This window comes from Mustela putorius, unplaced genomic scaffold, assembly GCF_011764305.1.
Source record: "Mustela putorius furo isolate JIRA1106 unplaced genomic scaffold, ASM1176430v1.1 tig00000577_pilon_pilon_pilon, whole genome shotgun sequence".
Classification (NCBI taxonomy): Eukaryota; Metazoa; Chordata; class Mammalia; order Carnivora; family Mustelidae; genus Mustela; species Mustela putorius.
The window spans coordinates 6,072,438-6,085,073 of record NW_025421421.1 but is presented as its reverse complement, the minus strand read 5'-3'; the positions used below and the strand labels follow the sequence as shown (position 1 = coordinate 6,085,073).

General features: G+C 41.7%; 1 protein-coding gene across 3 annotated transcripts in view; it reads right to left on the bottom strand.

Moving 5' to 3' along the window:
• Window positions 1-1,829: 1,829 nt before the first annotated feature.
• Window positions 1,830-12,636, bottom strand: part of A1CF (APOBEC1 complementation factor) — a 78,065-nt gene continuing 67,258 nt past the window's right edge. For 2 of the 3 annotated variants that reach the window (XM_045081441.1, XM_045081443.1), the window contains 4 exons: window positions 12,018-12,223; window positions 6,779-6,915; window positions 5,943-6,085; window positions 1,830-2,862 (listed from right to left, as the gene is read on the bottom strand). In XM_045081441.1, the coding sequence (XP_044937376.1) occupies window positions 2,711-2,862; window positions 5,943-6,085; window positions 6,779-6,915; window positions 12,018-12,223 (638 nt within the window). In that variant the 3' untranslated portion in view covers window positions 1,830-2,710. The remainder of the gene's footprint in view (window positions 2,863-5,942; window positions 6,086-6,778; window positions 6,916-12,017; window positions 12,224-12,636) is intronic. The other variant, XM_045081442.1, reaches the window with a different exon arrangement.

Below are 12,636 nucleotides of genomic sequence, written 5' to 3'. Positions count from 1 at the left end.
CAGTACTTAATCTGGGCAAAGTAAATACAGATGGCACAGTAGACACATTGATACTTTCTATGAATATGTTCTAGTGGAATTCAAAGTATTCTCTAGATTTTAATAGAGTGAAACCACATCTACTCACTTGAATAAAATCAGTCCTTAGGAAGTAAATGTACAAATACTTGTGTTTCCCTAGGCAAGAAATGAGATGGTGTTCTGGGGGCAATTTTCTTGACACTTTGCCAGTTTTTGTATATTTAGGTTTCTGTTCTGAGTCTTTTAAAAAAATCATAATAATTTAATCTGGAATAAAGATTTTTCTCATAAAACATTCCTGAATTAACTAACTATTCATTCTGATTACATTTAAAACTCTTCTGGATCAGATCTTCCCTTTGGCATTGGCTAGACATTCAGAGCACTGTTTTCTATTTTCAAAGATTTTAAAGAACATGAAAACTTTTGCTCTTGGAATTTGGAATGCTTTTTTGGACTAAGCAGGAACTTGCCTGCCCCAATGTCATTACTCTTTTTGAGTATAAAAGCAGGTCTGTAGGGGAACGTTGATTTGGACCTTAAGAATTGCTGATGGAGGAATTTTTTACTTTCTCATTTTTAGAATTAGTTTGGGCCAAGAGTTAGTTTGAAGTTACATTCAAATTCCTACTTTTAATGAGATGAATATTTATAAAAATATGATTTGGCTATCTGTTTTAACTTGGACAATTTTTTTTTGCATTTTTCTATTTAATGCAAGTGAAATAAATCAAGAAAATATTAGGAGGAGAGCATTGAAATAGAAAGACTATAGCTATTCCCAAAGTTATCTACACATTGAAATCACCTAAGATCTTTAAATGCGGGGGCCAGGCTCCTGCCCCATGATATTCTCATGTAATGGGGATTGGGCGCCATTTTGGCATTGGTGGTCTGAAAGACACTTCAGGTGTTCCTAACGTGCAGCCAAGTTTGGAAACCACTGGTCTGTGGACTATGAGGAACATGTAAAGCCAAAAGCACCAAGCTTTTCAGAGTGTGAGCTATAGCCTTGAGGTCTTTGATGTCTGATTGGAGTTAACAGAACTGAAAGGTTATAGGAACTTTTCATTGTTACTGAAATTTAGCTGATTTTGACTGGAATCTGGTCTGATTTTGGATCACAGGATTCTGTTCAAGAGTTGACAAATTTTTCTGACTTTGGGTTTATGTTTTCCTTCGAGTCCTGTAAAATTGTACCAGGGCACAGGGATTTTTTTTTTTTTTTAACTGGAAATTCTGGTGCTGTATGTCTTAAGCCACTAAAGAGACAGAAGCAGTGGTGATAGGTATTTGGAGTTCAGACCTCAATTATTTCTAATTTTGAGCCAAAAGTGGTCATTTACAAGTATGGCAAGAAAGTAGTGCCTTCTGTTCCCTCTCTCCCTGTTTTTGTAGCTCTGGAATCCCCATGAGATATTCCTGGAGACAGGCCTAAAGCCCTAGAGAAGTTGGGTCACAAATACCCTTGCTGGTGTCTAAGAATCCACTTCTAATCAGTCGTAGGGTGTGTGTCTGTAAGGTTTTCCGTGTCCATTTCAAGACCAAAAGTCTCAAATATGGTAAAGCCGTCTGATACTTGTGGAAAGTGGAAGGAAAGGAAGGTAGATTTCTTGGCAGACTGACTGTAAGTGGGTTAGACAATCCAAGGCCAACCCCACATTACGATAACTGTCTCTGAATGCTGGATGGTGGTCCAGGTATTGCAAAAATACCAAAGAAATAAGAGTAAACCTTCACTTTTTTCCTTGAAATGACTTTTCAGCCCATTTTCGGAATAGGAAAAAGCAGTCTAAGTGATATTCCTATAGGTTGGGTGTACATTTTTATGGTATTTGACATGATCAAAATGAGACTCATGTGAAAATAAATCCAAGTGGACAAAGTCAAAATGTTTAAAGGGAGAAGAGTCCATTTTAAGTCAGGATGCTTACTGTGTTGGGAGATGCTTCAGAAGGATGGGGGGGTGTGGTCCAGGGAAGGAGAGGTGTGGGCTGATGAGTTTAATAAACACTGGGTCTGGACTAATTTTATCCTTTATCTGCAACACATCACATGGATTTCCAAGGGGTCCCCAGGAGCTGGAAAGGGCAGGGAGATGGACACCCACGGCAGATTGATGGGTCATTTTCAGATGGAAGTGATGCTGGCCCCATCAAACCTTGGGCTGTCTTTCACAGACTCGGGCCTGAGAACATACCCCATGTGGTACCCAACAGGGAAAACATTTCTACAAAATCATCCTCTCTCACCCTCCCGCTGCCTGGTCATGACTTTGTGTATCACAGAAGCGGCTGTGAGCTGGGGTTAAGGCTCTGGAGTTTGCTTGCCTCCCCTTGTTGCTCCTGACTGGCCGGGTCGGCTCAGCCCCCGAACACTTGCTGGTTAAAAGCCCTCTCTCCATGTCGTCAGGGAGCATAAACATACGCCCAAGACCCTCAGGAACCTTGGAGAACCAACTTTTGGGGACAATGGCTCTTAAGCTTTCTGGTGGACAAGAGGCTTCTTGATACTTGATATTACCAGGAACATGTCCTCATGTCTTGATTCTACCATTAGCGTAAGCTGAGCAGTCTCCAGAAAGGCATCTCTTTAGGAAAAGTAGGACTTGTGATCATATAAGGAAACTGAGCGAGAGGTTTATTTCTTCTGGATAGAGTTCTGTGTGTTTCTTAACTTAAAGCTATCTTCAGAAGGTTCCATATCCATCCCCTCGGGCAGTCACTGCAAAAGTGGGGTAGACCTCATACGTCGTATATGCTGCCAAGTCCTGTCCAAGGGTCACTGCTTGCTTGAGCTGGGCTGCGGACACGGGCGCCGTTGCACTGGGGACAGCGTATCCTGGAGGAGGAGGTGGAGAAAACTTTATCAGAAGCCATGCACATTTGCTCCCTCCTGCTTTATTGTCTTCTCTTGGGAAGACCAAAAGTTAACCTCACTTAAAGCCAAAAGTTAATATGTAGGTTTTTAAAAAGTGAACTCAGGGGACCTAATACCTAAATTCTTTGATTAGGGGACAACATGCCTCAAAGTGAGGTCAGCTGCGTGTACCAGAACTGCTTCATGCTTAGAAAACTGGAAACCTGGGGGAGAGAGTCCAAGAAATGGAAACTTAAGAGGATGCCAAGTTGGTTAAAGCTTGAGATTGAGAACTTTTGCAGAGGCTCTCAGAGTTTATAATGGAGTGGAGGTGATTGACGGGTTGGCCGGGCTGAGGGGTGGGGCTCTGTGGGTCTGCTGCTGGACCCATGCCCCCCACCTAAATGAAATGTTAAAAACCATTGCTTTTACTGAAGACATATAAGGAGTGGGTAGACCAGTAGGAACAATTTGGAAAGTTTTAACATGTTTCTGCATAGCACCATACAAGCAAATACCTGGTCTGTTTAATTTAGACCCAACTGTGAAGGGCCAAGACCTCTTGTTTCACCACCAAACTGTGGGGCTTTGCATAGTAAGGAGGCCACCATGCGCGGTCACGTTAGGATGATGTGTGGCTGAGGGACATTCACTTTTAGAGAAAAGGGCATCACCGCTATTGTACAAAAGCAATGTTTCCCTGGTAATGTTTAAGATCAAAGTTAAGCTAATTCTGAGATAATCCAAAAAGTGTGAAGATGACAAGAAAAAGGGGAAAAATTTACTTAAGCAACAAATGGGGTTCTGATTTAAAACAACAACAACAAAATCATCCATTTGGATTATGTGCTATGGCAGTCATCCCATGCCCAGACACACTGATTTCTTTCTGGTGACTTCTCAGGAAGTGGTGGCAGGAAGCTGGCTGGACTATATTTAAAAAAATTAAATCCACTCGTTGGCTTGGGCACTTTGGCCAGTAATGTTGACTAACGCACTACTGAAGTTTGGTATGTTTTCCAAGGATGTGAGAAATGTGTTACCAATTACTTTCATGACTTTGGAAAGAGTATTTCTAAATAAGTGAGTAAGAAAGACCCACGTGTGAGAGTGCGTGTGCATGTGTGTGTGTCATGTGGATTTTATCTTTGGGAATTCTGAATTTTTTTTTTTTCAATTTGGCCACTTTCTTAAGTGCAAGAGTATTTGGACTTTAAACAGATTCTTCCCTTGGAACCTATTATTCTTTGCTTGACTCCACAGCAAAGTTTTAAGAGAGGCTCTCAAATTCTTAGGCATTCCCAGAACAACTCTCATGCCCTAAATATTTTCTACCTCTTGCAGGAGCAAACAGGAGGGAGGACAAGATCAAACATTCTTAGGTGAAAGCAAATTCTTTCCAATGTGCAAGCAAACTGTAACATTCTGACAGGGGCTCATTTATTTTTATAGTACATTAGTTAGCTGTCTTTGGGGAGCAGCTTTCCATGAGACAGGGGCTCAACCTTCTCCAGGAACCGAGAAACCCTGGCACAGGTCCCCAGTAGACGGACATGTCAACACCACATTCTGTGAAAAGTAAGCCTGAGACTGATGGCCCCCAGTCCAGCCCAGGGGACCTGCCCTCTATGGTGGCAGCGGTTGCCTTGGTAACCTCGCGGGGGCGCACGACCCATCTTCCCCATGTTCTCTGGAACAAAGCTGGAATTGAGGTCGTGTTCATATGTGAAATGTGTTTAGTTGCTGGGATGGAAAGCATATTTGCCGTTTTTGAGAAACAAAAGAAAGCGAGAGTGAGCCCAGGTGTTACAGATGAGAGGAATACAGCAGTTCTCACGCCTGAATGTGACCAGCACGTGACAGAATGGACTGATAGAAACGCCCCATGTCTGGGTCCAGTCAGATCTCTGACTTGGTCTTAAGGGAGGTCCGTTGACATAGTGACACGTTGGAGTGACCAATGTCTTCAAATGAAATGAACTTTGGTTGCTAAAAAAAGAATGGGAGTATTCAAGCTAACTGCTAAGGAAGGATCTACAAAACAAATTTCTTATCTGGTCACTTTTAATCTCTAGAGGGTTCATTTTTTAAAATTATTAGCATTTGTCGTAGGTACATAACAAATGGGGAAAAGCCTTTTAAATAGGACCGTGAAGGTGTGCCGATCTACAGAGAGGCTTTATTCTGAACCAACAGCATAGGCTCCAGTCCAAAATTATAGGGCAGATAAATGAAAGCTGATTATCTACATACTGAAAGGTTCTTGCTCACTCTCTGTCTCTCTCATACACACAGTTTTTGACTTAACACAATTTAAGAAAAGTGTGATCTAGAGTGCCTGGGTGGTTCAGTTGTTGGGATCGGCCTTCAGCTCAGGTTATGATCCCAGAGTGCCAGGATCGAGTCCCACGTTGGGCTCCCTGCTGAGCAGGGGGTCTGCTTCTCCCTCTGGCCCTCATCCCACTTGTGCTTGCTCTCTCTCTCTCTCTCTCAAATAAATAGATAAAATCTTAAAAACAAAAGAAAAATGTGATCTACACATTTCTTTCAGAAAGCAGAGCCATAAAAGTCAGGTTGAGTCAAAGATTCAAGTTCCAGGACTCCTTAAAAGCCAGTTGACTTGGCCCCATTCCTTCATCTTTCCTGTCCTGGGTTCCATCCGCTGAACCTGGCCATTGCGCTACAGCCTACTTCTTGCAGCATCAGAACCATTCCAGGTGTAATAAAACCACGCTGAGCATTTAGGGAAACGCCCGGCAGGCAGAAAAACAACTATTGCTAGGTAGTTCCGAACTCTCTGACCAAAAAAGTCAAAACCCCACCCATCCAGGCACAGAGACTGGTTCTTTCAAGGTCACACAACTGGCTAGACTCCTCTTCTGCTTCCCACTCACTCTTATCTCCTACCTTGATGGTTCCCGCATTTGCCCCGTGTTTTTGGCCACAGAATGTGTAACCGGATTTATTGTGGGTGGAGTTCAAAAACAACTCTCAGAGTTCAGGGTACCAGGGTGGGGGGACTGTTTCTCAAACACCCCGGGGCAGGGTGCCATGTTTCCCACCTGGGAAGGCGGTGGCGGCGGCTGCCGCGGTAGGGGCATCGGCCGCCTCGGTTGGAATGCCCAGCGTCTGCAGGGTGTACTCGGCCGCATAGGTCCTTGCTTCATCCACGTAAGCACTGAGCTTCGGAGGTGTGAAGGGGTGGCTGCAAGGCAGAGACAGGTGTTACCTTTGAGGTGCTGAGATGGGACAAAACCCAAGTCGCTGTTCGTGAGCTAAGAGGAGCTGATGATGGAATTTTATCCGTGTGGTTTTCATTCTCTTTGCATTGAAGACCTCTACAGGTGTATGTGCAGACGACAGCGGGGGGCCAAGAGGACATTCCTGGAGCACACCTGGAACTCACCACATGGCTTTTCTAAGGTACACGTGAAACAGGACGGTTCCTAAAACGTGTACCCAGTCAGGCTCCAGGAGGCGATACTAACCCACAGAGAGGACCTTTGATCCAAAATGTAAGTGACCTCACATAGGCTGTGGTCATGGATAAAATGGCAATTTCATATGGTTCAACCTAAATACTACACAGATAAAAGAATGGACTCTAGTTCCAATTCCTGTTGCATTTTATGTCTGTACTTTTTTACTGGTTGCTTACACTGTGCAGTCTACATTGTGTGAAATTCAGAACCTCTGAGATGTCAGACCCCCCAGATGTCAGACCCCCCTGGGTACGTTCGTCCCAACTACACATCTCAGCGTTTGTGTTTAATGAAACACGAGCGAGCAGTAGACCCAAGTGTTTCGCTTATTGGGGTAGTGATAAAATACACTTGATCTACAAGAGACTCTTATTCTAAAAAGCGTTAAAGATTAGGAATTTGGAGATGTTACCCACATTGCAGGATTCTGGCTGGCCAGGGCAGGAATGGTTATTTTGTATAAAAAAAGTTGTCTTTGATCTTGTCCAATGGCCGAGTGCAGCTGATACACTGGTTGTCCCCAGTTGTTTTTCTGACAAACTTCTTCTAATATCTACGAGTGTGGGAAAAAAAAAAGTGATTGCCCTTTCAAATGTCACATTTGCATGATTTCTCCAGTTTTCAGGGTTTTTAAACTCTAATCTTCAGCATTTAAGCTAATGTTAAGAAAACAGAAAATGCCACAGGGTTTAATGACTCATAAAATTTAAGATGAACTCAACTTGAACTCCATTTAAAATGTTATGTCGATTAATTCACAAAAATCATTTTCACACCATTTATTCTAATACGTTTTTAGTTGAGTTCATTAGCTGTAACTTTTTTACCAATAGTTTAACTTTACGATTTGTTTGATGAATTTATTCCATTAAAAACAGTGGACATTTCAAGCACGCGGCTGCATTTCCTTGTGACTACCGTTAATCCTTCTATTTATAATGTTTTAGAGAAAATAACCTAAGAATATATTTACCTCATGTCATTTGTCATAGGGTTTTAACTTCACGTTTTCATAAAAAATTGAGTTAAAAAGTTTAATGGTTATTAGTTACTGGTGAGCATTAATAGATGGATGTGGACAGAGGCAATGTCTTTATTTGGCAAAATAACACTTCTGGCTGTTTTTACAAAGATCTGAGTTTTACAATCTTCCTGCATGCTTTTTTCTGCCCTTTTTCACTACTCCAAGCTGAATCTTGTCTCCAGGCACCCATTTTTTTTTTTTTTTCATCCCGTAGTCATTTTCAGTGACCCACCAGCCCCAGTGCTCCCATGAGTCAGCAGGTTCAGGAAATTGCAAAACAGGGCCTCACTGTGAAAAGAATAAGACCTGGGGACAGAACAGTGCCCCGGGCTGACTCCATGGAACTTCTTATCTCATTGGTTCTGATACGAATCCAGCTGCGATCGCAGGGCATTTTCCAGTTTATTAAATTTGTAGACTGCTCTTATATCCTCTACTGACTTTTGCTTGTTACGACTCTTGGCTCTGTAGCATCTCTTGTTGTCTACAGAATGTTCCCGGAGGGTCCTGGGCACCAGTAGACTGCTTTAGCTGGCAGACATTCTGCCTGCCTCTTTGAGCCTGTCGTGCAAACACGTGCTCAGAGAGTATGGACTCTAACTCCTGACTCTGCTGGGCACATCTGGTCTCCTGGCTCTTGTCTGATGACCTTGACCCTGCCATGGGGTTGTTAAAGCTCTATCTATGTTTTTGCGGTGGCATCACCTGCAGTTTCTAAGCCGTCCTTGTAGAGATGCAGAGACTAAATAAAGAACTTTAATTAGTTAGTTGGGAGAGGTGGTTCCTTACATATCCCTATAAACCATGACCAATTTCTTTTTTTTTTTAACTTTTAATTTTTTATTAACATATAATATATTATTAGCCCCAGGGGTACAGGTCTGTGAATCGTCAGGCTTACACACTTCACACCACTCACTATAGCATATACCCTTCCCAATATCTATAACCCCACCACCCTCTCCCTCCCCCCTCCCCCGGCAACCCTCTGTTTTGTGAGATTAAGAGTCTCTTATGGTTTGTCTCCCTCCTGATCCCATCTTATTTCATTTTCTCCTTCTCTACCTCCCCAACCCCCCACGTGACCTCTCAAATTCCTCATATTAGGGAGATCATATGATGATTGTCTTTCTCTGATTGACTTATTTCACTCAGCACAATACTCTCTAGTTCCATCCATGTCATTGCAAATGGCAAGATTTCATTTCTTTTGATGGCTGCATAGTATTCCATTGTATATCTATACACCACCTCTTCTTTATCCATTCATCTGTTGATGGACATCTAGGTTCTTTCCATAGTTTGGCTATTGTGAACATTGCTGCTATAAACATTGGGGTGCATGTGCCCCTTCGGATCACTACATTTGTATCTTCAGGGTAAATACCCAGTAGTGCAATTGCTGGGTCATAGGGTAGCTCTATTTTCAACTCTTTAATGAACCTCCATGCTGTTTTCCAGAGTGACTGCACCAGCTTGCATTCCCACAAACATTGTAGTAGGATTCCCCTTTCTCCACATCTTCACCAGCATCTGTTGTTTCCTGACTTGTTAATTTTAGCCATTCTGACTGGTGTGAGGTGGTATCTCATTGTGGTTTTGATTTGTATTTCCCTGATTCCAAGTGATGTGGCGCACTTTCTCGTGTGTCTGTTGGCCATCTGGATGTCTTCTTTGCAGAAATGTATGTTCATGTCCTTTGCTCATTTCTTGATTGGATTATTTGTTCTTTGGGCATTGAGTTTGATAAGTTTTTTTATAGATTTTGGACACTAGCTCTTCAACTGATAGGTTGTTTGCAAATATCTTCTTCCATTCTGTCAGTTGTCTTTTGGTTTCGTTGACTGTTTCCTTTGCGGTGCAAAAACTTTTGATCTCAGTGAAGTCCCAATAGTTCATTTTTGCTCTTGTTTCCCTTGCCTTTGGCGATGTTTCTAGGAAGAAGTTGCTGCAGCTTAGGTTGAAGAGGTTGCTGCCTGTGTTCTCCTCAAGGATTTTGATGTATTCCTTTCTCACATTGAGATCTTTCATCCATTTTGAGCCTATTTTTGTGTGTGGTGTAAGGAAATGGTCCAGTTTCATTCTTGGACCATCCATTGGACAGCATGTGGCTGTCCAATTTTCCCAACACCATTTGTTTAAGAGACTGTCATTTTTCCATTGGACATTCTTTCCTGCTTTGTCGAAAATTAGTTGACCATAGTGTTGAGGGTCCATTTCTGGGCTCTATATTCTTTTTTTTTTTTAAGATTTTATTTATTTATTTGACAGACAGAGATCACAAGTAGGCAGAGAGGCAGGCAGAGAGAGAGGGAGAGGGGAAGCAGGCTCCCTGCTGAGCAGAGAACCCAATGCGGGGCCCAATCCCAGGACCCTGGGATCATGACCTGAGCCAAAGGCAGAGGCTTTAACCCACTGAGCCACCCAGGTGCCCCTGGACTCTCTATTCTGTTCCACTGATCTATGTGTCTGTTTTTGTGCCAGTACCATACTGTCTTGATGATGACAGCTTTGTAATAGAGCTTGAAGTCTGGAATTGTGATGCCACCAACTTTGGCTTTCTTTTTCAACATTCCTCTGGCTATTCGAGGTCTTTTTTGGTTTCATATAAATTTTAGGATTATTTATTCCACTTCTTTGAAAAAAAATGATGGTGTTTTGATAGGGATTACATTAAACGTGTAGATTGCTTTAGGTAGCACAGACAGTTTCAGAACATTTGTTCTTCCAATCCATGAGGATGGAACATTTTTCCATTTCTTTGTATCTTCCTCAATTTCTTTCATGAGTGATTTATAGTTTTCTGAGTACAGCTTCTTTGCCTCTTTGGTTAAGTTTATTCCTAGGTATCTTATGGTTCTGGATACAATTGTAAATGGGATTGACTCCTTAATTTCTCTTTCTTCTGTCTTGTTGGTGTATAGAAATGCAACTGATTTCTGTGCATTGATTTTATATCCTGACATTTTACTGAATTCTTGTACAAGTTCTAGCAGATTTGGAGTGGAGTCTTTTGGGTTTTCCACATATAGTATCATATCATCTGCAAAGAGTGGTAGTTCAACTTCTTCTTTGCTGATTCAGATGCCTTTAATTTCTTTTTGTTGTCTGATTGCTGAGGCTAGGACTTCTAGTACTATGTTGAATAGCAGTGGTGATAATGGACATTCTTGCTGTGTTCCTGACCTTGGTAGAAAAGCTCTCAGTTGTTCCCCATTGAGAATGATATTTGCTGTGGGTTTTTCATAGACCATGACCAGTTTCTCACCTGGGTTTAATATAAGAAGCCGAGATCATTCCTCACTCTCTGGCGGTTCTTAGAAGTATTACATGGAATTGATAATGATGATTATTTTTTATTTTCTTAAATGGTTTCTAAGTATTCTAGTTCCTTAATGAGTTTCCTTATTTTATATTTTATCCCAAGATCGACTGGATGACAAGCCTTCATGTTTTCTGGACAATGCTTCACCATGACAGTCAATAGAGTTTACAGTAATAATCTGTTGATTTGTCCGGATCCTCTCATTGGAGTCCCATATGATTTTTGATGACAAAGACTGTATTATGTTCCCTTTTCCATGCCCAGCACCTAACATGGTGTGTGCCTAATAGATGGTTTTTGATCAAAGAAATGAGTGCTGTGTGCCACTCTACTAGGCATCTTTATTTTTAATTGCCTGGGTACGGTTAGCAGAAACCTTAGATGAACTAATCTGTATGTACAAGATCCCTATTGATCCTACAAAAATAATACTCAGGATGAGCCTTTAGAAAACCATGCTTTCTGTTTGATCACAATCAGAAGGCTACTTCCATGCTGGAGTAAGGATTTTTCCTTTGGGATCCCCTAACTGTATCTCTGAACAACTGGCATGGGTTCCTCAGCCAGTGTCTCTACAGAGTGCCTGGCATGGACTGCACAGCCCCAGGCAACAGGCTCAGGGTTCACACAGATCCTGTTTTGTTTTATTTTTAACCCTGTTATTCACTTTCCACCCTGGGACAGCTTTTATGACTTCAAATTTTCCAATAATAAAAACCCCAGCCTCATGTGGAAACCTGGAAACTTGGAGCTGTGGAATAAAAGCATTACAAAGTCACCATCATGTCCCTCCCCAAGCAAAATCCTCGTGGGAGACCTAATGAGATATGACCGATGGCATCTTATCATTAATACAAGTCATGACATCACCAGAGGTGGTATGGTGTTTTCTCTCACACAGTGTTTCCCATAGAAGATGTCTAAGTGTCCTATTCATTTCCTGTCATGAATATTCCCCATTAGCCAACTCCTTCAGAGCAGGTATTAATTTTGAAATAGGGTCTTTGCTTCATGTTATTTTCATGTAAGATATCAGCTGATAATTCTTAATAGCTCTCAGAATCCTCACATTCCATTTTGTTCAGATTATTTAGGAAATAGAAGAAAGCCTGTGATGGAACAGTGGCCCTCAAGGGGCAGCATTCTCTCGCTGTATGTTATGCTGATTGGCCACTTGACCTCTTTAACCCAACCAAACCAAACAATAACCCAAGGAGGGATCAAATCAGATCATTTGATGAAAGGCAAATGTGGATGGTCTTTGGCTCAACAGAAGGAAACTTATCTCTGGAATAACATTACCTACCTGGGGAGCAAGTTTAATTCCTTGAGGTTTTAAAGTGACAGGATTCATTGGGGTGAGCTCCATTCCAGGTAACATGTCATAGAGTTTGTCTTCTCTCTTGTCTCCCTTGACCTGGTATCCACGACCCAGGCCTGTATAGGCCAAATAGCCCCGGCCGGCCAGTCCTCTCACTCCCGCGGCCCCTACAGGTACATTCATGTAAATTTCTAGGAATGTAAGAAGGCATTAAACTGAATCAAACCACCAGAAGATCACCCTGAATCTTACTGTAATGGAAAAGTTAGCCCAAGTCACATTGATCATTGCCCTCAAGATGCATAGAAAACTCTAGGATTCTAATATAATGAAACTCAACATAGAGTTCACAGTAAGTGTCTTTGTTTTGTTTTGTTTTGCTTTTGTTTTTGTTTTTTAAATCTGTGGAAGAAAGCCATATTGTCAAAGCTACTGATAAATGCATGAGCAACTTTAAAACTTTGGCACAGAGAAAAAAATTGTAATTTATATCTTCGGTTGATCTTTTGTTGACATTCCTCTATAGATTAATAAATGTTGGGAAGGTATTTAAACATCCCAGCATGGTATGACCACATGTATTAAAATAAATCTTGCATTTTTT